General features: G+C 34.5%; 2 protein-coding genes across 4 annotated transcripts in view; one reads left to right on the top strand and one right to left on the bottom strand.

Annotated features, from left to right (window-relative positions):
- The first annotated feature begins 5,339 nt into the window (after window positions 1-5,339).
- LOC122726493 (40S ribosomal protein S17-like) lies at window positions 5,340-5,968 on the top strand. Its single transcript, XM_043964226.1, has one exon. It carries the CDS (start codon window positions 5,507-5,509, stop codon window positions 5,912-5,914), a length of 408 nt encoding a protein of 135 aa, XP_043820161.1. The 5' UTR covers window positions 5,340-5,506; the 3' UTR covers window positions 5,915-5,968.
- Window positions 5,969-14,271: 8,303 nt separating this feature from the next.
- Window positions 14,272-26,118, bottom strand: part of ZNF451 (zinc finger protein 451) — a 115,263-nt gene continuing 103,416 nt past the window's right edge. For 2 of the 3 annotated variants that reach the window (XM_044004459.1, XM_044004461.1), the window contains exons 14-16: window positions 23,872-23,949; window positions 17,174-17,210; window positions 14,272-14,851 (exon numbers count right to left, since the gene is read on the bottom strand). In XM_044004459.1, the coding sequence (XP_043860394.1) occupies window positions 14,782-14,851; window positions 17,174-17,210; window positions 23,872-23,949 (185 nt within the window). In that variant the 3' untranslated portion in view covers window positions 14,272-14,781. The remainder of the gene's footprint in view (window positions 14,852-17,173; window positions 17,211-23,871; window positions 23,950-26,118) is intronic. The other variant, XM_044004460.1, reaches the window with a different exon arrangement.

Below are 26,118 nucleotides of genomic sequence, written 5' to 3'. Positions count from 1 at the left end.
ATAATTTTTTATAACTCCCATAGTGTACTGCTAGATTACTCTTCAAGAGATTGGAGTAACAACAATTTGAAATTCCACTAGTAATGTATAAATATATTTCTCTACACAATTGAACCAGTATTGTATTGTTACTTTGTCAGTTTGAGGAGATTGGGGTGGTACTTCAAAATTGAGAGCACATTTTTATTAGTGAAGCTAAGCAGAGCGATTTGTATTTCCTCTTATAAATTATCTATTCCCATGTGATCAATTATTCACTGGATATTCACTTTAATAGTTTTGTCTGTTATAATTTAGGTATTGCTTTTAATGTTATATTGACCATGATTATCTTCACCAATCTATTATTTTATTCCTATATTTTAATATACATTTTATTGATGGCTTTTGTCATTACATCAGCCATTTCTCATGCTCCTTCCATATTGAACCTTCCCCTTGTGTAAAAGAAAAATAATAAAAAATCTCTGATAGAGATCCCTTTCTGGTATTGTATATTCTATGCTTTTCTAACGGTTCCCTATTTCTCTGAAGTGAGAATGTATATTCCATTATATCTTCTCTGGGACATTCAATAGTTTTTCTGTTGCTCAAAGTTCAACATTTTTTTTTTTTTTTGGTGAGGCAATTGGGGTTAAGTGACTTGCCCAAGGTCACACAGCTAGTAAGTGTCAAGTGTCTGAGGCTGGATTTGAACTCCAGTACTCCTGAATCCAGGGTCAGTGCTCTATCCACTGCGCCACCTACCTGCTCCTCAACATCCTTTTGATAATTTGCTGAGTTGCATTTTTGTGGTCATTGTTTTCTCTTGGTTCTGCATTTTTTGTCCTGTTTCATTTCCTATAAACTTTCCCACTTTTCTCTGAATTCCTCAGTTATTTCTTACTGTACAATAATTTTCCATTGTACCCACATGATTTAGGTTGTTGTTAAGCTTCTTACCAATCAATGAACAGCTATTTGCTTTCTGGTTCTTTGCTACCACAAATTTGCTATGAATATTTTGTTATACATTAAACTTCATTTCTGTCTTTGAATCCTATGAGGGTAGTATTACCAAAAGTGCGATTGCTGGGTCAAAGAGTATGGATGGTTTAGTCACTTTGTTTAAAAAACAAAACACCTCTTCATTGATATCTTTTCTCTTTATATCACCATCTTCCTAATATTCCCCCCTTTTTTGCCCAGAGAACCATCCCTTTTAAAAAAGAATTTAAAAGTTCAACATAACTAACCTATAGATCACTTAAGTCCAACTGTATGTCCTATTCCACATACTTTTTGCAAGGGGGAGGGTGTGTGTGTGTGTATGCATTTTCATATCTCTTCTTTTGGACCATTTTTTAAAAATCCAAGTGCAAGATTTCACATTTATCCCTATTCAATTTCATCTTATTATATCTAGCCCAGGGCTCAAGATCCATTTGGATCCTGACTCTATCATAAACTGTGTTAACTATCCCTCCCTGTTTTGTGTCACTTGTACATTTGATGTGTACCAGCTATGCCTTTATCTAAGTCATTGATAAAAATAGTCAAATAAGACAGAATCAAGCACAAATCCCTGGGAGTATCCACTGAATATTTTCTGCCATGTCAACATGGAAACATTAGCAATTAATGAGTCCAGTTATTCAACCAGTTATGCAGTAATGTCATTACATCTATATATAATTTGTTTAGCCACCTCTCAATTTATCAGTATGTAATTTGTTTCCAATGCTATGCAATTATAAAACATGCTGCTGTATTTTAGTGTATATGGAAGGGGTTTTTTTTTTCCACCTTTGAATTCCTTGAAGCATAAATTAGGCAGTAGAACTATAGGTCAACTAGTACATTTTAGTCACTCTCTTGGCATAATTCCAAATTGTTTTCCAGAATGGTTGGACCAATTCATGGCTCTATCAACAGTGTATTAGTGTACCTGTCTTCCCGTATCTCTTCAAAATTGACTATTCCCATATTTTGTCATGTTTTTCAGTTCTTAGATGTAAAGCCTCAACACTGTTTCAAAATGAATTTTCTTATTATTAATGATTTGGAACAATCTTTCCCATAAACAGTCACTTTCTTTTTTAGTAACTCCCAACTGAAATCCAGAATAGTTGGGCCATTTCACAGATCACTGATGGTATATTAGTCTGTTGGTCTATATACACTCTCTCCAACATTGACTGCTTCCATCTTTTTTCTTCTTTGTCAATTGGCATGGTGAGGTAGTATCTGAGAGTTTGAAGTATTTTAGTGTTAGTGATTTGGAGTATTATTTTTACCGTCATTTATAGCTCTTAATTATTTTGAAACAATATCCTTTATTTATTTCTTGGAAATTGGTTCATTTTTTTTTTTAGTGCCAATTCCCTAATTACATTTTTGGAGGCATTTTTGTTTTGCAAATACATCTATCTGGTCCCCAATAATCTCTTCTGTTTGCTTAATAGGTAAAAATGTAACTACTTTCCATATTAAGGTAAATGTATTATTACATTTTTCTCTTGATTTTTAATACTTAAGAAGTCCATGATCCAGCTGGAATTTATGGTAAATGGTACTAAATGGTTTGGTAAAATTTATATATATATATATATATGTGTGTGTGTGTGTGTGTGTGTGTGCATAGACTGCAATTATATATTTACATATGCGTATATATGTGCATATATGTATGTCTATGCACATTAGTGAGTTTTTTCAACACTTATAACTCCTTTTCTCAGTTTTTGTCTTCCAGAAATTTATCAGATACTAACCTCTTATATATACTTGGTTCTATTTCGGAATCACTATTTTGTTTAATTGATCTGCCAAAAGTAAAGAAGGGTTATGATTTAGATCAGGGGAAGGAGTACTACACTAACAAAATCAGGAACCTTAGGAAATACTGGAGGAGAAAATACACAGAGTATGTGCATACACACACACACACCCTCCCCCCTTCCTTTGCAACACAGCACAGTGCCTGGCACACCATAGGCACTTAATGTTTATTAGACTGGATTTAGATATACACACACATATAAACATACATAGATACACACAAGTATACACATACAGGCATGCATGCATACATTCCTGACCTCATGTTACCTATTCTGCTTAACACTATACAGCTAAACAGGTATTACAGGGAATAGAATGCTGAGATGTGAATTCAAATCTGGCCTTAGGCAAGCTGGAAGGACCTTGGGCAACTCACTCATCCTGTTTGCCTCAGTTTCCACATCTCTAATAGCATCTACCTCCCAGGGTTGCTGTGAGGATCAAATAAGATATTTGTAAAGCACTTACCATAGTGCCTGACACATAATAGGTATTATATAAATGCTAGCTATTGTTATGTTATGTATATATGGATGGATGGATATGTTGTATATGTATATATAAAACTGATATATTGTATATTTTAAGGTCTGGAAGAATAAATCCACCCTAATCAGTCTGTTATTTTTCCATGTAAATTCCATTTTAGAAACCTGCTGGTATTCTGATTAGCATGAAATATAGCTGATATTCGTATGAGGCTTTGAGGTTTTCCATAAGCACTTTATGTACATTTTGAGCCTTTATCTCCATCTTACAGATGAAAATGAGGACCATACAGAGTTAAATGTTGGAGTCAAGATTTAGCCTTCATCTTAAAGACATAAAGTCTATCAGTCTTTCCACTACATAACACTAATTATTGCATTAAGTATCTAGGTAATTTGAAAAGATTATTTTCAATTAGTAAGCACTTATGGGCAAGACAATCCATAGAAGCTGGGGATGCCAAGACATAAATGAAGCCACCTCTGCCCTCAAGCTGTTTATATTCTACTCCATATAAAAGTACAAATAATTTCCATGGGTTTCATACTGTTAGGCCTTGCTGACTTAATTTATAATCTATCAATTAGTTCTTTTGTTGAAGAACTCTTTGGATTTTCTAGCTACACTACCATGCCCTTTATAGATATTTTCACCCCTTCTTTTCCATTAATCTCTTTTTACATTGATTTTCCCCCATCCTAATCGCTGGTGGGTCTCTCTGTACCACCAAAGTGATTCTCCTAAAACACAAGTCTTATTACATCATTTCCCTGACTCAATCAACTTCAGCAGCTCCCTATAACCTCCAGGATCAAATACAAATCCTCATGTTTGGCTTTCAAAGCCTTCCTAGTTTTCATATATCTTAGTCCATCCTTCAGGTACTCTTCAGTCCAGGACACATCTCTTTATTGTTTCTCAAACAAGATATTCGTCTTTCCGCAGGGAATTTTCACTGGCCATCCCCCATGGCTGGAATGCTCTTCTTCCACATCTCCACCTCCTGGCTTGCTTAAACTAAAATCTTATTTTCTACAGGAAGCATTTCATTTGAATTTTTTACCTTTTATCCCATAATAGCCTGTTTGTACATAGTTGTTTGCTTGTGGTCTCCTTGAGGGTAGGGATTGCCTCTTGCCTCTTTTTGTATTCCCAGTTCTTAGCAAAGTGCCTAGCATATAAGTGCTTAATAAATGCTTATTGAGTGACTGCTAGCATTTCTAATGATATGCCAAATAGAAATCCTCAAAGTGAACACCTTTGCTTCGTATCTGTTTTTTACTGGTAATGCTGCCACTTCATCATTAGATAAAATGTTGATTTCAAGTATTTAATTTTAAGATCTTTACCAAAATCAGTGCAAGCCACACTGTAGTGCCAGCAGTAGGCTGAGAGGGGTGGGGTTTGTATGAAATCAGCTAACTAGTTGGAAGGAGATTGCAGGGAACACTCGGCTGGTGCTAGGTTCAGATATTTGTTGCATTGCCCATATGGAGTTCTGGGTCAATAGTCCCAGGGCCAAAAGGAGTGCTTGTGGTCACTCATGGAGGAGTAGGGACCCTAGTCTCAATTCTAAAACAAAAGGCAAGAACTTGAAAGTGCAGCTGCAAGAGAACAGGGGGACTGGTCATAGTCCCAGTGCCAGGAGGAGTGCTAACATTGGTGGCTAGCTCTGAAAACAGCAGCATGAAAGCAGAATACCACTTTAATAGAAAGTTAAAAGTCAAGAAATAGGTTGGGAAAATGAGCAAAGAACAACCTGACCATAACAAGTGACTATGGGGACAAGGAAGATCATGACAGATAGACCAAGAAGATAAGTGTCAAAGTAGCTACAAGCAAAGCCTCAAAGAAAAATATGAATTAGACACAAATCCCACAAGAATTCTTGGAAGAGCTCAATTTTTTAAATTAGAGGTAGAGGAAGAATTAAGAAATGAAAATAATGAATAAAAATGAAGCGTCAACAGCTTGGAGAGACTAAAAGAAAAATACTGAAGAAAACAGCACCTGAAAAAACAAGTGATCTGGAAAACAGATTGAGGATAGATAAGAATTAGGTGGACTACATGAAAGCCATAATCAAAAAAAGAGCCTAGACATTATAGTTCAAGAAATTATAAAGGAAAACTGCCCTGATATCACAGAAGCAGAGGGTCAAAGAAATAACTGCCCCTCACCCCCCCCAGCCAACATGGGTCACATTCAGACCAAGACCGTGAAGAAGGTGACGTGGGTCATCATCGAAAAGTACTACACCCGCCTGGATAACGACTTCCACACCAACAAGCGTGTGTGCGAGGAGATAGCCATCATCCCCAGCAAGAAGCTCCGCAACAAGATTGAGGGATATGTTACTCATCCAATGAAGTGTATCCAGAGAGACTCTGGGAGGGGTATCTCCATCAAATTGCAGGAAGAAGAAAGAGAAAGGAGGGATAGTTATGTCCCTGAGGTCTTTGCTTTGCATCAGGAGATCACTGAAGTGGACCCTGATACCAAAGAAATGTTGAAACTGCTGGACTTTGGCAGTTTGTCCAACCTGCAAGTTACCCAGCCCACAGTTGGGATAAACTTCAAAACACCAAGAAGAGCTGTTTAATGTTTACTTTTGTGTTCTTTCCAATAAACTTGAGAACCCCCCAAAGAAACTGAAATAACCCACTGATCATCTCCTGAAAGACATCCCAAAATGAACATTTCTAGGAATATTATAGTCAAATTCCAAAACTCGTAGGTCAAGGAGAAAATATTGCAATCAGCCAGAAAGAAACAACGCAAATATTGTAGAGCCACAGTCAGTATTGCACAAGATTTAGTAGCTTCCACGTTAAAGAAAAAGAAGCCAAAGAAGGTAGGATTACAACCAATAACCTATCCAGCAAAATTGAGTATAATTCTTCAGGGTAAAAAAAATTGACATTTAATGAAATAGAGAACTTGCAAGCATTCCTGATAAAAGGAACAGAGCCAAATAGAAAATCTGACTTTCAACTATACTATATATACTGGCTTATCTTTAAAAAATAATAATCCTAACATACTGAAACAAATTCTATAAAATGTAAATACTGAGAACCTTAAAAAATTAGTCCAACTCCATCATTTTAAAAGAAAAGCAACTTTGGGGGCGGCTAGGTGGCTCAGTGGATAAAGCACAGGCCCTGGATTCGGGAGTACCTGAGTTCAAATCCGGCCTCAGACACGGGACACTTACTAGCTGTGTGACCCTGGGCAAGTCACTTAACCCCCAATGCCCCACAAAAAACAAAAACAAAACAAAACAAAACAAACAAAAAAGAAAAGCAACTTTAAAGAAATTTCCCTAAAGTCACATAGCTATTTCAGCTAGAACTAGAACCCAAGACTTTTTTTTAGTGAGGCAATTGGGGTTAAGTGACATTCTGATAGTTAATATTGTATTTTGGCATGTGTTGATTAGGGAAACTGGTCTACACCTTTTTTTTCTAGAGTTCCATTTACCAGGTTTTAAACCCCAAACCACATCTGTCTCATAAGGGGAATATCTGAGGGTTTTTTTTTAATCTTCCCCTATATTTGTGAATAATCTGTTTTATATTTGGAAAAATTAACATTGTGATCCAGTTTGGACAAGAGGTCTTTTGGGAGTAGTTTAGATTGTTAGTCATCTTAATTCCTTCTCAATAAACGGTATGTTTATTGCCAGCTTTAACAATTCATATTTTTGCAAATTATAACCTTTCACTTTTCTATTAGCATACAACTATACATGTTAAGCAATATATTTTTTTGCAATTTTGTCTCATTTACTACCCAGGTTTTGATATTTTTTTAAGGTTGGATAATTTTAAAACCAATTTTATTGCTCTTTTAGAAAAAGGTTCTTTTATTCTTGGTTTTTAAAAAAATATTTTCTATTTTTGAGCTAGTTACCTTTTTTTCCTGCTCTTTTGGATGTTCTTCCTTTTCTAATGTTTTTACATGGATATTTAATATATTAAAAGTTTAGATGTTTGATTCAGCTATTGGTATTTATTTCTAATTATGTCAGAAAATGTTATGTAAAATATCTGCCTTTTAGAACTGTAAAAATTGGTCCCCACAGAACTTAACAAGGGATTACACAGAATTATAAAGATTTTGCATAAATACCAATGCAGCTAAAATTAGAAGAAAAAAGAACACTGAGAAAACAAATCTTTGCATCGTTTCTCTGATAAAGGTATAATTTCTAAGATACTTAGGGGAAAGAAAAAAATTTATAAGGATAAAAGCCATTTCCCAATTGAAAAATGATCATAGGATATGAAGAGGTGGTTTTTGGAGGAAGAAATCCAAGCAGTTATTAGTCATATTTTAAAAATGCTCTAAATCACTATTAGAGAAATTAAAATTAAACCAATTATGAGGTAGCATCTAACATCCATCAGATTGGTTTTTTAATGTACTGTTGGTGGAGCTGTCAAGTGACCCAACCATTTTGGAAAACAATTTGGAACTATGTTCATATAACTATTAAACTGAATACCCTGCTTTGACCCAGTGATCCTACAACAAGGTCTATACCCCAAGAGATCCAAGAGAGGAAGAAGATCCATAGAAAGAAAAATATTTATAGTAGCTCTTTTTGTTGTGGCAGAAAATTGGAAAGTGAGAATATACTCACATCAATGGGCAAATGACTGAATAAATTATGGTTATATGAATGTGACAGAATACTATATTACTGTAAGAAATTATGAAGGGGGTTTCAGAAAAACCTGAAATGTGAAATTATGCAACATGAAGTGAGAACAATTTATATGATAGTAATTTTGTAAAGATAATCAATTCTGAAAGACTATGATCAACACAATGACCAACCACAATTCCAGATTCATGATGAAACAGGTTATCCACCTCTAGATAGAGGAGAGATCTAAAGTGCAGATTGTAGCACATTCTTCTTCCTTCCTTTCTTCCTCTTTCCTTCCTTCCCTTTTTGCTTTTTACACATTGCTAATACAGAAAATTTTTTGCATGACCATATATATTTGTAATGTTATTTGTTTTTCTTGATTTCTATATGGGCAGAGGAGAAAGGAGGGAGATATTTTGGAACTGAAAATAAAATCTTAAAAAAAAAAGCTTAGTAATGGCCATCATTCATTTGGGCAGAGATGGCAATCCTTCTGAATGAACCATCACACTAGCCACCCAAGGAAAATGCCAGGTTCGATTAAAACTTTTTACTAGTTCATGATGGATATACTGGAAAAAAGACATTTGTAAAACGTCACCTGACTGGTGAAAATGAGATGTACCTACCTTGGGTATCCCCTTGTATTTCATAAAAATAAAGGTCCTATTAAATTCCATGTATTGGTTGGCTAAGAGAAATTTGGTGGTCTGAGAAATAGTTTATACATCCAAGCTTAATATGCCATTATGTTTAATGTAACATTGAGAATCACTTATATGAATGTGCCTAAGTAATATACAGATCTGGTACTGTTGGTATGTGAAAATATCCTTCTAAGTGCTGTGTGACAACAAACTAGTATTAAGGACAGAAAAGTCAAGGCCAAATCAATTATATCCAGAAGAAATGTCTCTAGTACTACGACATTTCAGCTAAAAGAGAACTTTAAGAAACCTTTCCTTTGGCTTGTCAGAAAACTAATTGGTGACTCTCATTTGGAGTTTATTGCCATTCTTGTTAGTTATCTCCAAAGGTTGTGAAAGACAAAATACTGGCAGTGGCAGCACAATACAACTAGAATTTACATTTTCCTCAGACAACTTGCATTTCTTTATAATAGATGAACTTTAAGAGAATGAAGCTAAAACCTAGTATTAGAGATCTAATTTCACAGGCAACTGTTATGATTGTGGTAGAGTATGTTTACTGCTTCATTACATAGCAAAGCAGAACATATGCTTTTCCTAAGGAGATAAACAGGCTTCTGAATTAATGTGGCATTTTAAAAATGATTCATATTTTAGACCTGCAGACTTAGCTCTTTTGGAATACAATTATGTCTTCCTTGAGTTTAAAATATGAATGCTGCAATCCCATCACAATATTCAGTAGTGGACCTTATTATTGTCGTTTCCATTTTTTTTGGTTTGTTTAGATAATATTTGTATTTCAAATTAAAAAAAAAGAAAAAATGAAGGCCCTCTTAATGACCAAGTGCATGATCAACTTTTTGAGTAGTGTTCACTTGAAAAGAACACATTCCTTTCTTCTGTTAAGTTGTCTCTGTATCATTATTTCCAGCTTACTTAATAAAGTTTATATCTGATTTCTTTCAGATACCTTCTTACTGGATGTGGCAGTCTGATAATACTAGATTTCCCTATTATTAAGTTTGGTCTCTCTGAAGTTAATCACTGAATTAATCCTTATATATCTGGGTTTTTTGGGGGGTTTTGGTGAGGCAATTGGGGTTAAGTGATTTGCTCAGGGTCACACAGCTAGTAAGTGTCAAGTGTCTGAGTCCATATTTGAACTCAGGTCCTCCTGAATCCAGGGCCAGTGCTCTATCCACTGAGCCACCTAGCTGCCCCAATCCTTATATATTTAAAAAAAATTTTATTATTCATTAGTGTTCCTCTTGCCATTATACTGTACAATACTGTTGTCTATCTCTTTATGTTTTCTGGTTTGAATGAAACATTTTTATTTCATTATTGCCATACTTACTAAATTGTGATTAACTGTAGTAATGAGCTTAAACAATATTGGATGGTCTCCCTACCTCAAGCTTCTTTATGTCTTTCAACTGACTGATAATGGACCACCAGTATGATTGTCTTTTATTAACCTAATCACCAAATTGTTTTCCATATGTAAATTAAAAATGGTTTAATATTCACTAGTAATCTTTACCAGTATATAGTACTGTATACCTTGTTTTCTGATTTGAACTGAACTTTTTAATTTCATTACTGCTACTTTATTCTAAAATTGAAATTCTGTGATAAACTGAAAGTGGTAACAAGTATAAACACTAATACTGTTGTTAAAATTTTATCAGTATGCTATCAATGACAGCACTGATTGCTTATGGAGTCCTTTACAGTTGTGGGTTTCTATTGATTAAGCCCTTAAAGGTTTGTTGAGTTCTAAGTAACAGTATGTTCAAAGTTTGTAAGGGGGTTAGTTTACATATTTGATGTCTATTTTTGTCCAGCTCTGTCATCTTTCCTGTTATAGTTGAAAAATAATAATCTGTTTTTAGTAGGTAATTATTGGTTTTAATGGGTAATTGCTTTTGCAATTTTAAAGTTTGCTAATTATAGAAATTGAACTCTATTTTGGATTTCTCTTTGCTAAGGTGAACCTTTTAACTTACTTCCATTTGTGAACTGTTACCTGTTTTTCTGCATTTCAGAAAACTTTTTCCAGTTCTTTAAATATTTATATTTTGTTGTGAACAAAATTTAAAATCATGACTAAAAGTTTAAACTTCTTGATCTGTCTGGTAAGCCTACTATTTTGCCTGCAAAGTCCTTTTTAAGTTGTATTCTAAAATTACTCAATTTTATTTCCATTCTTTTGATTTTTTACTAATTTAGTAGGGTTTCGTGGCTTCCCATTGATAGTTTCATTCAGCAGTGTTGCTTCACATTGTTTCATATTTGTCTTTGAATTTGATATTACCCAATTTACTCATACTTGCTTCACTTTAGCACGAATTTATATCTGAATTTTTTTCTTTGGCTCTTTCAAATAGGAAAATCATATTCTTTTTTCTTTGTTCATCATTTGGATGCTTGATTTTCTCTTTTTCTGATGGATTTACTTTTATTTATTTGTGTGTGTGTGTGTGTGTGAGGCAACTGGGGTTAAGTGACTTGCCCAAGTTCACACAGCTAGTAAGTGTTAGGTGTCTGAGGCCGGATTTGAACTCAGGTTCTCCTGACTCTCCAGGGCTGGTGCTCTATCTACTGCACCACTGAGCTGCCCCAATGGATTTACTTATACTCTTTTCCAATTAAAAATAAATTTGCACAGAAAGGCCAAGATCACTGACAATTTAAAATAAGTCTATCACTTCTGTAGAAGTAGAGATGACCACAAATATAGTGTTACTTCTGAACAAAGAAGGCTGCAGCAATTTCTGGAGGTGATGCTTAAGGCAAGTTTTATTGCTGACTCCTCCCTTACCATTTTATCATTTACCCTACCCTTTCCTTCCTAAGGCAATTCAAGGTGAAAAGGCTGCTTTTCCCATGTGCTTAATATAATTCCCTATTTTTAGCCCCATTCCCAATTTGCCGTACACTTTGGTCCAAGAATGGCAGCATCCATGGTGGTCTACATTGGACACAAAAAGTAGGACTGGGCTGAGAGTGCTGGTTATAAGGGTGAGCTAATTTGAAGAATAGAAGCAGCAGGTCCACCCCTCTCATAACTGTGTTCTTAAAACTTAATTCTCCCTCTCCCTGTCATTCCCCGGCATTTTTTTCTACTATTAAGATAATAGCAGAGAGCTGGTTTCTTTGCTTAACTCCCATATATTACTGTAAGTCCTAAATTTAGTAAGCCTTTATTTAGCAAAGATGCAAAGCAGGCTTATAATATATAAATCACAGATAAACAATACATTTAACTCAAGGATAAACATGTTTTATATATACATCAATTAATGGAACTATTAAATCCTTAAATCTGGAACTATTTCCTTGGGTCTTAAATGATATATACTATACTAACTCACAAGGTTAAAAATATACCTACCTTATGACATGAGAGCTAGCTAAATGCTAGAGTAACCATTTACACCCAAGTTTTAAAACCATGTTCAGTGTCAATGAATACATTATCAATAGGGGACATACATGAATTAATAAGCAATGAATGAAAGCTGGCAATTAACCAACCTGACAAATGACAAGTCTTTTAGTTATGGCAGGGGGTTGGAGGGGGTGGGGTTCCACCACAGGAGGAATCTCCTTAACTCCTAGAGTCATCCATAGGATCATATCCTTGCAGTCAGGTGAATTCAATCTTTATGGTAGTTCATATGAAAAACTTTATTTTTTTTTTGTTTGTTTTTTTGAGGGCAATGAGGGTTAAGTGACTTGCCCAGGGTCACACAGCTAGTTAAGTGTCAAGTGTCTGAGGCTGGATTTGAACTCAGGTCCTCCTGAATCCAAGGCCAGTGCTTTATCCACTGCGCCACCTAGCTGCCCCCACATGAAATACTTTAAAACATGAATTTTAATGAGTAAGCAGCAAACTGATCAAGTGACATTATCTGTTAAAATGTGGAAGAAAAAATAACTAGCATCAACAATTATCTAAAATGAGACTTGAGAAAACTGCTTTCCTCTCCATCAAAATAATATTTCACTGATTACATTATATAGAAGACTAAATATAACTTCTGCCTAAACTTTAATCTCTGTGGAACCTGTGACATGCAGATTGATGGATGTCACTACAATGGCATACTCATTTCTCCCTCTATACTTTTGGTTGCACAGCTTTCCATATACAGTGCTTTCCAATGGCCTCCCCCTTCCTGCCAAGGTAATTCATACCCATACTTATAATTCAGTTCAATTATCATTTTCCATGACAAGGCCCAATCTGAATTCACAGTCATTTTAAAAATCTGTACCACTCATATGAGCACTTACATAAGGCCACATGGTAAATCTTGCATTATTATTATTCTGCATTTAATTTCTTGTAATAGGTCTCTTTTCTTGTTTTAGAGTATTACATTTATAGAAACAACTTTGTTTTTTAAGGCTACTAATATTAAAAAAATATTGGGTTGTGTTCCATTTTTTTTTTTTTGGCGGGGCAATGGGGGTTAAGTGACTTGCCCAGGGTCACACAGCTAGTAAGTGTCAAGTGTCTAAGGCTGGATTTGAACTCAGGAACTCCTGAATCCATGGCCAGTGCTTTATCCACTGCACCACCTAGCTGCCCCAAAAGTTCTTGTTTTGTTTTTTGGTTTTTTTGTGAGGCAATTGGGGTTAAGTGACTTGCCCAGGGTCACACAGCTAGTAAGTATTAAGTGTCTGAGGCCGGATTTGAACTCAGGTCGTCCTGAATCCAGGGCCAGTGCTCTATCCACTGTGCCACCTAGCTGCCCCGGGTTGTGTTCCATTTTTAGTCAAATTTTGTTAAGTCATGTTAAGATACAACAGCAAATTCTTCCATTGTATTTTCAATGTCCACAAAGGGGTTTCAGAACTTTAAAAATCAAATGACTAATATTGTATAGGGAATATTGACAGCTGATTTTGTTGATTAACCTAGAATGATAAATACTTGTACATAAATCTCAAGCCAGGATCATATGGAATATTACAGGAAAAGGTTTTAATTGGAACTTTTGTTTAAAAATTTCTAGGAAATAACATTTAGAAAAATAAGGACCCAGGGGGCAGCTAGGTGGCACAGTGATTAAAGCACTGGCCCTGGATTCAGGAGGACCTGAGTTCAAATTCAGCCTCAGACACTTGACATTTACTAGCTGTGTAACCCCGAGCAAGTTACTTAACCCCCATAACCCTGCAAAAAAGAAGGAGGAGGAGGAGGAGAAGAAGAAGAAGAAGAAGAAGAAGAGGAGGAATCAAAATGAGCTTTTAAAAATTAAATGACTAATATTGTGGAGGGAGGGAATACTGACAGCTTATTCTGTTAATTAACCGAGATTGAGAAAGACTTGCATATAAATCCCAAGCCAGGATCATATGGAATATTTCAGGAAAAGCTTTTAATGGGAACTTTTGTTTAAAAAAGGTTATTTCTAGAAATAACATTTATAAAGATAAGGATCCAAAACTATTTAGAATAAATTTAACTCTACTCAAATATTTTAACAATAGCCCCTACCCCCTTTAAACAAAAGATTATAAATGTATATAGCATTCCATGTAAAATAAATTTTAAAAGGACCCTTTAAATAATTTCCTTAGAAAAAACAAAGTTGCCTTTTTATGTATCAACAAGTTACTTGAAGGCATGGATGTATATTTGTGTGCAACACAAGGGACAAAGCATGTAATATGATTTTATTATCTCTCCAACTATTAAGAACATTTTAAAAAGACATCAAAAAGATATTAAGAGATCACACTCTCAATGCTACATGGATTTTAGGAAAATTAGATTGGAGTGGCTTATGTCTATAAAAAACAAAGGGCCAAAATAAGATCCATGATTAAAAGTAAAAAAAGATTAATAGGGAGAATATAAAATCATAGAGAAGAGCTTTAACTATATACAATCATATGGCTAATTGAGAGATTATAGCAACTGTATCAGAACATGGCCATTCAGATTTATATTAAACATTTATTCTCTTCCCTCTGTACATTTTATAAATTCATATTAGTAAAAGAACATAAAATGACATTAGCTTTCAAGTCTAACAAGTAAATGCATAAGCATATTTTCAAACATATCTTTGCTATTATAGTTTTTGACTCAAGTAGAACTCAAGATTCTACTATTGTGAGCACCTTCAATGACAGCTGTTATTGTGTAGGAGACTCTTCAATTACACCTCTTTCAGACTCCTTCTGAGAACTTCCTGCAATTCCACATCTGTATAAAAAGATTAGAATTGCAAAGTTAGGGGTTAGGAAAAAACACAATATGCTTTATGTCAGCTTAAATCAGCAGGATGATGATTATGTTTGCAATATCACAGTATACAAATCTTGTTCATCCTTCCAAGTAGGGAAAATAATAAGTGGGGTAGGGAAGATGGGTGAAGGGAGGGTAGGGATATAAGAGCCTGAAGAGAAACAATATAGCATTTTATTAATCATGATACTCATATGGCATTTTGAAATATGGTAATTTAGATATCATAACCTATAAATGATTATTTAGACTTCCATTTTACAGATAGTTATTTTCTTCTTCATTTGGGGGTACTTTAGACCTAGAGATACTTTAGACAGCATGGCAAATTCTTATTTAGGAATGTAATGGCGTTTTCATAGCTACATGGGGGCCTCAGCATTTAAAGATTTAAAATTTGACATTATACAAAGGAAACAGGATAAAAAGCAATGACTTCATTTAGAATGAAGGGATTCATTCCAACAAACATTTATGAAATAAGGGCCTACTGTGTGCAAACTGCTAGACATGTAACACAAACTTGACATTTATAGGGAAGACTGCTGAACTAGCTTCCAAAGAAGAAGATTTTATGGTTTTGTGGTTTGGGGTTTTTTTGGTAGGAGAAAAAACAATGGCTAGAAAAGAAGGTGTCCCAGACTTCTAGGCCCAGGCTCTATCCCTGAGCCTCAGATTCGCTCACTGTTAAAATAAGGGGATATGGCTATATGTTATCATTTAAGGTCCCTCCATTTAAATTTTTTTTTTTAAGTGAAAAAATTCTATACAGGTGAAGAATTTCTCCTGCTCTTATGGCAGCAATGTTCTCCATTAAAGTCCTTCTCCAATGCCTTCATCATGGCATGAAGGTGACTCAGGGTTCTCAAAAGCTTTGCCAGTTCAGCACAAGCTCTGGCACATATCTTGCCAAGCTGGAAAGGCTTATAATACTGGCAATGAACTGTGTATTTGTTGGCCAAGGAACATTCTATGTTCAGAAATGTTCATCACCATGAGGTTGGCCACCAGGTGATGAATTTTATTGGCCACAGCAACTCATGAAGACCATCCAGAGGCCTGAAAGTGTTGCAATCAGTGTTGGTGAAGGGAATGCCCACACCAAAGAAGCCACAAATCCTTGAAGTGAGAAAAGCACAATCAGCTGCAGAAATGGCAGACGAGAACACATATATATACACATACATATATATATGATTTCCAGCTGCATCTCTGCAATAAAGTAAATAAACTGTATCTGATGCCGGCAATGTGCTGTCCTAGTGTGTCTGGGCCAGTGACACTTGGCCCAGGCTGAAGCCGGTGGAAACTGCTGTACCAGGAAGCCTAGCACTCCTCCTGCTACCAATGATCCCTTCCGGGAAGCAGGGTGGAGGGGTGAAATGGCCATTGGCTGAGCTAAACCAGCACACCTGGAGGTCCTGTGTGATGGGCTCATTGGTCTCCAGTAGCATAAAGCATTACTGAGGACCAGCAAGCCAAGTGATTTGCTGCCATTATTACCAAACAAAAAATACCAATTTAAGAAATAATGAAAAATTATTGGAAAACATAATATCATCACTAAAACTTCTTATGTTTTATGCTCTAGTCTATTCAAATGGAATAGAATGGAATATAACTGATGTCTTGGGATAAGGTCATCATGAATTTGATAAAGACTGCAAAGAGGCCAACCCTTGTTAAGCTAAAGTTTAAAAAAAAACCAAACTATTACATATATCTAAAGAGCCATCTATATCATCAGCTGGTCCTATAATTTTAAGTAGGAATTATTTTTCACATTATCACATTAAAAGATGACTTAATCATCATGATGATTATTTAGCCCCAGAATACACTTTTTGTGCTTGTCTATTCATATGTCTACAATCCTTTCTGTGACTTAAAGGTACAAATTTTCAAGATGATTAACTTAAATTACCTATATAATCTATTATCAGTAAATAAGGCTATTTTAAGTCTATGTGGGGACGAAGTTTACTATAGCTTGGAAGCATTAGCACTGTAAAATAAACATTAAGTGAATATTATGTGCAAAACAATTAGGTGTTTCTGCTAGTATAGTCAGTATAATATTCACATAAATACAGGGTTTCAATCGCTAATGCTATATAATTCAAGGATAGGTTATGAAAGTTTTGTGCAAATTCCAATAGTACAATTGTTTTTTTATAAATTTAATAGCTAGCAATTATAAGAATCTAAAAGATAAAGAAACAGATTAAATAACTGGAAATATGTTAAATGACCAACCCACATCAAAATCCCAAGTTTTACCTGGCCATTTGATTCTGTATTTCACAGCTAAAGAGAACTTGAGTAAATGAGAAAAAACAATTAGCACATTCATACATTAGGGTCATGTCAATTCAATTAATTTCAATTCCATAAAAAAATTCACAATGAGTACCTATTATATATTATGTATATACATGTATATGTATGTATACCTATATATACACATAAAACTATAGGAAAAGGACCATGTAACTCTGTTCTCTGCTCTCAAGGAGCTTACACTCTAGTTAGGGAGAAGGAACATAAACATATGAAATGTTTAAATTACAATACAAGAAATGAGAAGTCTTTTCCAAACATACATGACTTCCTGTTATTATTTCTTCTTTCTTCAGAATTTAATTGCTTTTGGCCAAAGGTAATATTAGAAGACCAATAGCAAAGAACAAATACAATGTGAAAACATTAAAATAAATTACAAAAGATCAAAACTAAAAATTAGGATTTGGGGGCATAGTGGTTGGTAACACTTTAAAGTTGACAAATGCTTCACACCAAAATATCATGTTTTCTTAAATGTAGTATCTAATAAAGCTTTAAGTCTGATGCCTGAAGGACTTGGAAGCCTACAATTACTCACATATTCAAAGACACTAAGTAACTTACCTTTTAGAGTGGATACTTGTTAAAAATATGACCAATAAACTTTTGGCATGGTGCTATAAATAAATGGAATAATAAAAGGTAATATGGAATGTCCTCTAGCTCTGATGGCACAGACAGATGTTAGATAGCATGGGTGAGGGAGAAGGAAGCCTGAGAGATATATGGAAATGCTATCTGTATTTGAGTGTGGTAATAGACATTTTAAAAAAGTAGATGTCCATAGAAGCAATCAGGGAGTAGGAAAGATATAAATGATCAGATAAAGTGATCTGTTAGAATCAATCACTTTTTAATTATATCATAAGGCTAGGAAAAGTTTCTATTCAAATAACCAGCCCATTGAAGATGGTATTTTGACTGAACATTGTACAAATATGCCATTTCAGAAATGAAAAGTTCACATTTAAAACAAAAAACAAAAAAATCAAAAACATTTCCCAAAGAGGAAAAAGATCTTAACTCAAGGTCAAAGAGCTGATAAGTCAGGACAAGGACCCCAAAATCTTTTGACTTTTGGTCCATATACACTTTTTCTTTCTTTCTTTTTTTTTTTTTTTGCGGGGGGGGGGGTGGGTGTTGCAGGAGGGGACACACTAGACCTGAGATTACATTGGTATGGGGTATTCCCTCTAGCAACTGTTAGGCCTGGAGCAACAAGAGGTTAACAGACTTGTCTAGTAGGGTCTCCATAGCCAGTAAATGTCAGAGGTAAAACTCGAACCCCAAACTTCCTAATTTCCAAGATGGCTTTCTATCCACCACAAACTGCAGCCTTTCTTCCAGGTACACTTTCTACTTTACCACATTATCTTGAAATCACAAAAATTAATCCTGCTTAAGAACCTGTGATTTTGAAGGGTTTCACAAGAGTTGAGGCAGCACAATGAATTAGAGTTCCCTTGAGAAGCAACTAGTTTTCATTAAATATTTGACAGAATCACAAATTCCGAGTAAGACAGTAACTAAGAAGTCATCAAATCCAGTCTATACCAGTTCAGCAACCCCCTTTGAAAATCCTGACATGTATCTGCTTGAAACTTTCTAATGGGGGTAGGGGACAGAAAAGAGTTGGGGGCTGGGATGGTACAGAGGTAAAACTACCTTCATGAGTCAGCCTGTCCATTCTTAGATAGTTCTAGTTTTTAGGAAGTTTTTTCATGATATTTAAAGCTGAAATTTTCTCCCCAATTCCTATCCTGTCCCATGGGTATGTAGCAAAACAAGCCTAATTCCCTTTTTTCCACTTGAAGGGCCTTCAAATATTTAAAGATAGCAATTAAGTTCCCTCTAAGTCTTCCCCATGCTACATATCCCCATTTCCTTCAATCAGTACTTGTCTGTCATCATCTACTGGACTACTATATGCCTTTTCACTGGTTGCCTCTTTGGACCTGACTCAGATATGAGCTAAAGAAAGACAAAGTGAAACTACTACCTCTCTTGTTCTTGATACTACCTCTTGATACCATCTAAAGTCACATCAGCTTCTTTAATGCTGTGTCCCACTTATGTTTATGAATAAGGAGCTTATAGTCTGAGATCATTCAAACAAATCATATTCTAACACCATCACCCTTAAGTGCTTTGTAAATGGAAAGAGTGGAACATTACATGTATTCCCTGTTAATTATGAACAACAAAGGACCAAGGAAAAGATAGCTTGGTCCCTTCAATAGATACCTCCCTATGTATAGTTAATTGATTTGTTTCCAGACTATGCTGCCTCCTCTCCAGCTATGTTCCTCAACTCCCTCCCTCTGATCAATTTCTGATCATTTCCAAAGGTACCCCTCTCCAACCCCTTTATAAGTTGTCCTCCCTCCCACCCCCTTAGAATATAAGCTCCTTGAGGGCAGAGACAGTCTTGTTGGTATTTCTATCTGCAATGTTTAGCACAGTGTCAGGAATGTAATAAATGCTTTAATAGATACAACACTGGACCTGGAGTCAGGAGTACCTTCATTCAAATCTCACCTCAGACACTTTCTACTTGTGTGACACCTCAGGTTAGTCACTTAATCTGTTTATCTCAAGTTTCCTCAACTGTAAAATGGGGATAATAACAACACCGACCTTGAAGGTCAATAACAGGATCAAGTGAGATAATGTTTATAAATCTGATCATTCTACTAAATCCATCCATACCATCATTTTAGTTGATAATTCCTCCTCTTATCCACAAAGATTGCATGAGAGACATTGTGAAATGTTTAGCTTGAAATCTAGGTAAACTATTTGTAGCATTTCTTTCATCTACCACATTTACATTTATTTATATTCTTTGGTTTATTTTATTTGACAACATATAAAGGAATCATAACATTAATCTGGCAAAATCTGTTCTTGATGAAGCCATGTTTTTGTTGATTTGATTTTAGACATGAACATGCCCATGAGCTGTAACTGAAAGAATTTTAATTTCAGCCCATATCAAAGAGCAGAGATGATGGGGAGAAAGAGGTTCCAGATTTGCATCCTATATACTGTCTTAGCTTTATACTTTTGCTCAACCAAGGAATTTAAGCCACTACTTCACTGTGTGAGATCCTTAAGAGAACATCTAGTCCAACCTCCCTCATTTTGTAGGTGTGAAACTGAGGGCAAGAAAACTTGGTGACTTGGACAGGGTCTTATAGCTAATAAGTGTCTAAGGCAAAATTTGAACCTAAGGCTTCCTGACTCTAAGTCCAACTCTCTAAATATGCCATGTTACTTCTAGAGTTTTAGGAGAGGAACAACAGAACTCTAATAGAGTTCTGGCATTTAATAAGTTTTTGTAGATGATTTTTAGGTGTGTTTTGTTAAAAAAAGACACCTAGACATTTAAATATGTCATCCATTATCAGCAAATGACAATCTATCAAAAGTTCCTAGGCTCCCACTATAAACTATTACTTGGTTATGTTAGAGTAGTAGCTTTGGCAATGGCTGTGTGAGCTTAATAAAGTCTTCTATAAGCCTCTATGGGGATAATGAAACCTGTCAAGGGGATCATTTGTGAATAAACTGGTTTATAAACAACAAAATATAAGTATGTGCTACAACTTCTTTGGAAGGTGAGAATATTAATATTTATGGATTCTTCTTTGCAATTGGCACAAAGAGTTTAAACATTAATCATAAGAAGCAAGTCAGTCTCCCTCTCCAGGTTTCATTTTTTCAATTGTAAAATGAAGGTGGCCTAAATTATTTCAAAGGCCCTTACAGTTCTAAATCCTATGAATTTGCTTAGCAGAAATAAATGTGCTTACATTTTGTAATCATCCTTTTATTCTTCAGGCTCATTGAATATTTTAAGAAGATAACAGAAGTAATTCAAAGCATGCGATTTTACTTAAGGTCACTATGCTTTAAGACAGAACTATAAATATAATCTTAATGAATATACTAAACCTCCATCCCTTTTTTATCCATTAAACACTGGTAAGTTTTAACCGAAAGATATAAAAAAATTTAAATACATGAATTATAAAGAAATCCAAAGTTAATATGCATTTTAATAAATTCTAGTATAAAGTAAAACATCTGCTCCCTTTCTTATAATTTTCTCTTCTAGATGATGTTCAAATGAGATGAGATACTGAATATTCCAAATTTAAGTGGGGCAAACTGGGGTCATTCAACATGTGAAAAAGTGATTTTATATCAACTTGAATCATCATTTTGTCTGGTTGTTCTGTAAATAAAAAGAAGTTCATTTCTTTAAATTTAAAGGTAGTTGGGAAACTGATTATTTTCTTTACAAAAATGTACATATCATTCTCCCCACTTTTTTAAAACAGAAGACATCTGAGAAACATGTTTCTCTTTTTAGATTTCCATGTCTTGATGAGTTTCATTTAATTCAAATGACAGTTTGTTAAAGGATTAAAAAGTAGGCATTTTTCTTTAATCAGTGCATTCAAAATAAATGCTCTTCTCACTTTCAAAAGTAAAAGGTCTATAAATGTTACAAAATACAAGTTACTACTATATAAATAAGAGTTTTTAAAGCTAAGAAAATTTTAAATTCTCAAACTATAACGCTAATGTAAATAAGGAAATACTAAGTATTATTATAAAGATGATTTCCTTTAGTTCCCTCCTCAGTTCAAACTCTACAAAACAGGGTAATAGGGGAAGAATGAGAAAGCATATAGGGTGTGGTCACTTTAAATGACCAGTTGCCCAGACATTTTCAATGAGATGAGTCACAGAGTGGCACGTAATGAGAGTTTCCTAGTCTAAAGTTCTTGAATGTTTAATCATCTTCATTTTTTATTAGTTTCTTTAATGAGCAACATCTTTATCTGCTGCTTTTGTTTAAATTTCAAAATTGGTCTCCATTGTTTTAATGAACTATTATGTGTCTGTTAAACACTGACGTGGACCATATCTGATCATGCAGAACAGAGAATAGTCTTAAAAAAACAAACAAAAACCAACAAATCATGTCTCTGGTTATAAATTCTCTGGCTAATTTAAGGCTGACACAATAGCCATCAATAATAAAAGATGAGTTAAAGCTTTCTATTTTATTAAATACATTCTACAATTTATAATCTTAGAAAGTGACGGGAGGCACTGAGAGCTGAAGTGAGTTGCTTAAGGTCCCACAGCCAGAATGAGTCAAAAGCAAGACCTGAACTCCAGTGTCACCCGAGATATTTAAAGTTAATATAATGGATATTTGCACTACCTACCTAGTGGAGTTACCATGAATAAAAAATTTTGAAAATATTAAAAAGTTTTATTTAAATGACTTATGTTATTGTTATTCTTGTTACTTTATACTTAATTATAATAGTAAATACATTTCAAGGATGGGCAATTTCTCCACCAATGCAAACTGTAAACCCACCACACATAAGTAGGAAGGTCAAAGTAGTAGTTGTGGCCAAAATAAATCGATCATTTGGTGACAACTCTCTAGGAATTCTCCCTCCTCCAAAATTAGCTAGGATGCTAACTAGATAACGATCTGTCATTAAACTACTCAAAGCTTCTCCACCTTGATAGGACCTGCCAGAGTTTGGGTTATGCTGACATATCCTTTGAGAATACAGGGTCATTTCCATACCACAATGAAGAATTTGGTAGAAGACACCTCTAGGAAATAAAGTTTTATTTAGAAGAACTGGTCTATCACTACCCATATAAAAGTACATACTTGTCTAATTCCACTATAAAAGCTTATAAGAATAGTTCTTTATCACATGACTGGATTACTTTGAATTTTTCAGATGAAAATCTGAAAGTGAAAACCAAACATTTCTATTTTAACCTTAAGTGGAAAAGGAAATGTGTTTTAAGGATCTAGGCTCTTGATTAAAGAAAACAAAGAGCAGGGGCAGCTAGGTGGTGAAGTGGATAAAGCACCGGCCCTGGAGTCAGGAGTACCTGAGTTCAAATCCGGCCTCAGACACTTAACACTTACTAGCTGTGTGACCCTGGGCAAGTCACTTAACCCCAATTGCCTCACTAAAAAAAAAAAAAAAAAAAAGGAAAAAAAAAAAAAGAAAACAAAGAGCTAAAACACTTAGGTTAGAGTATTAGATTTACGCAATTTTCTGTGTGACTCTGAAAGTCTCTTTATGACTGTTTCCTCATCTATAAAAACAGGAATAATACATATGCCTTAGCTACATACTTCAGAGTGTTATTGAAATCAAAAACAAACCCACAACCATAAAACAGATAACATCTCTGTGAAACTGCTACATATAAGTACAAACATATGTGTAGGCATAGGAATTTGATATCCAATATAAACAATTATAAAAATATTTGCCAAATTCCCAATCTACATATTTCTGCAAGGGTACTTATATTTTTAAATGGAAGATACTTACTTTTTGAGCAAAATTATTTTTGTACACCATCACGAATCAGAGTTATATAAACAATTACAATCAAGTGGTACCTGAAGTTTTCAACTAGATCTGTGATACAAAATAGCTATATCAAGTCTTAGTTTTCCTTAATAATATTTGCTAATATTCTGCAAGTTTACCTAAATTTACTACATGCTCTATAGAGCTGTTTTCATGTCGCTGGAATAAAAAAAAGGAAAAACTCAATCATTAGGTTACCTTCTCTGGACTTGATTTCCTCTTCTTGTATAGTATTTCTGCTTGTTCTTGTTCGATCATTTTCGCTACTGTCACTGTCTGTAAAGCAGCAATATTTCAATATATGTAAGTTAACTTATTAATTATTCCATTTTACTCCTGTTTTCAATGGTTTTGATACTTCATTTTACTACAGGGTCAGAAACTTAGTAATTTTCCTCTCTATCCCCTACCCACAAAAACATTTCAAAAAACTAATACAAAAGATCCCATTTTCACTAAGAAATATCAGATTAACTCTATAAATCCTAGGTTCTTCAGAGTAATACTACTCAAACCACCAACTCAATTTATGTGCTTTCTTTTTTTTTTTTTTTTTTTTTGGGCAGGGCAATGGGGGTTAAGTGACTTGCCTAGGGTCACGCAGCTAGTAAGTGTTAGGTGTCTGAGGCCAGATTTGAACTCAGGTACTCCTGACTCCAAGGCTGGTGTTCTATCCACTGTGCCACCTAGCTGCCCCCCCATGTGCTTTCTTTAAGATCTATATGCTATATTTTAAAAACAGGGCCTTCCACTTAAAGGCCTTTTCTAAATGCCATATCATTATTTGGGGGTTAGCCTTTGTTTCTGAAAATTTACACCACCTAAGGAAAAGTTCTGCCTGGTCTTGCCAAGCTAGAAAGGCTTTGAATAGAGGCCTAGTGAAGGCCTAAGTTTGAAAAGGTTCGTCATCAGAAAATTTTGTCCATTAAATGATTAAAATATTTGGTTACAGCAACTCACAAAGACCATCTCCTAGTGTCAAGGGGCTGTGATTTTTGTCAATGGAGCGTTACATCGATGCATTCATGGAATCGTGGACTGAAGTGGTAAGAAACATGTACCTGGACACTTTAGTTAAATGTAAGCACTAAATAAAAACAGAATTCCAGCTTTTGGAAAAATTTAGAAACATGAAAGTTATATATATTTGACCACAAGCAATAAAACCTGAGGATTTCATCAATTAACAAAAATAGAGACACCCATTTTTCCTGTCTTCAATAATATGTAGACCCATTTTTAGGGGACTATCTCAGAAAGTTATTATAAATAGACATATCCTAACAATTTTTATCTTATTACCACATCTCTCAGAACTGAATGTTGCAAAGTTACATTACTAGAATGTTTTGCAATTACTTTATAAAAACAATTTTATTTAAATCTTTACAATTCTAATATCTAGTTTTGTCCAGATATGGTTTAATTTTGTCAAATTTGAGAATAAAATGGTTCTCACATTAAAATCTTCTCAAATTGTCAAATTCAAGGTATCTTTTAAACATGCCTCCTTACATACAAATATGTCAATATTTGCAGAAAGCCAAACTGATAAATGATGGCACTAAGGAAATCAACTTAATACATCTGGTATTATAGGAATTTACTTTTACCTACTGTTTCTCAAAAGTATGTAAAAACTTATTATTCTAGAAAATATTCAATCTATATTTACTTCAAAATAACTCAAGCACACTGGCCCTGAAGTCAGGAGTACCTGAGTTCAAATCCGGCCTCAGACACTTACTAGCTGTGTGACTCTGGGCAAGTCACTTAACCCCAACTGCTTCACCAAAAAAACAAACAAAAAAAAAAACCTCAAGCAAAATCAAAAGTTGATGGAAATAATTATGAACCTTTTACCCCAGGTTAAAAAAACAACATGAAGTCTTTTGAAACAAAATGGAGTTTAAAATCTTAATCTGTCAGGAAAAGCATCTTAAATAAATTAAACTGTCATAGGGACAAAAGAAAACATGCAAATTGAGATTATAATGGAATTAAGTGCTATAACACTAAGTTATGATGACCATGAAAGGTTCCTTCTTCCACAAACAACTCAAAACTTGTAGTTAAATAATTAGTATTCCGTTGCCACTTTCACTACTTTTGTGGAGTAGAGCAGTACCAAAATATCATTAAAAAACCATCAGACTAACTTGTATAATCTAATGTAATTATTAAGTGTATGAAATCCTTAATAGAGGCATTGTCATATTACTTGGAAACAGTAACTCATAACAATGAAGAAACACCTACGATATAGCTGTTCCTTGATTGCTATGATTACTAAGATGTGAAAATCTTTGGTATCTACCTTTAAACTTTAAAATATCAATGATTTTATCACTGTGACTTACTCTCTTTCCTCCAATGAAATCACAAGCTTTACATACTTTAGCAAACTGTTTCCTGAGCTGCTATTGGACATAAAAAATATATCAC

The sequence above is a fragment of the Dromiciops gliroides genome, chromosome 4 (assembly GCF_019393635.1).
Source record: "Dromiciops gliroides isolate mDroGli1 chromosome 4, mDroGli1.pri, whole genome shotgun sequence".
NCBI lineage: Eukaryota > Metazoa > Chordata > Mammalia > Microbiotheria > Microbiotheriidae > Dromiciops > Dromiciops gliroides.
This window is presented reverse-complemented; position numbering and strand designations above follow the sequence as displayed.

Bases quoted from the DNA above. Each gene is read 5' to 3' on its own strand.
- LOC122726493 (XM_043964226.1), top strand. From the start codon at position 5,507: ATGGGTCACATTCAGACCAAGACCGTGAAGAAGGTGACGTGGGTCATC.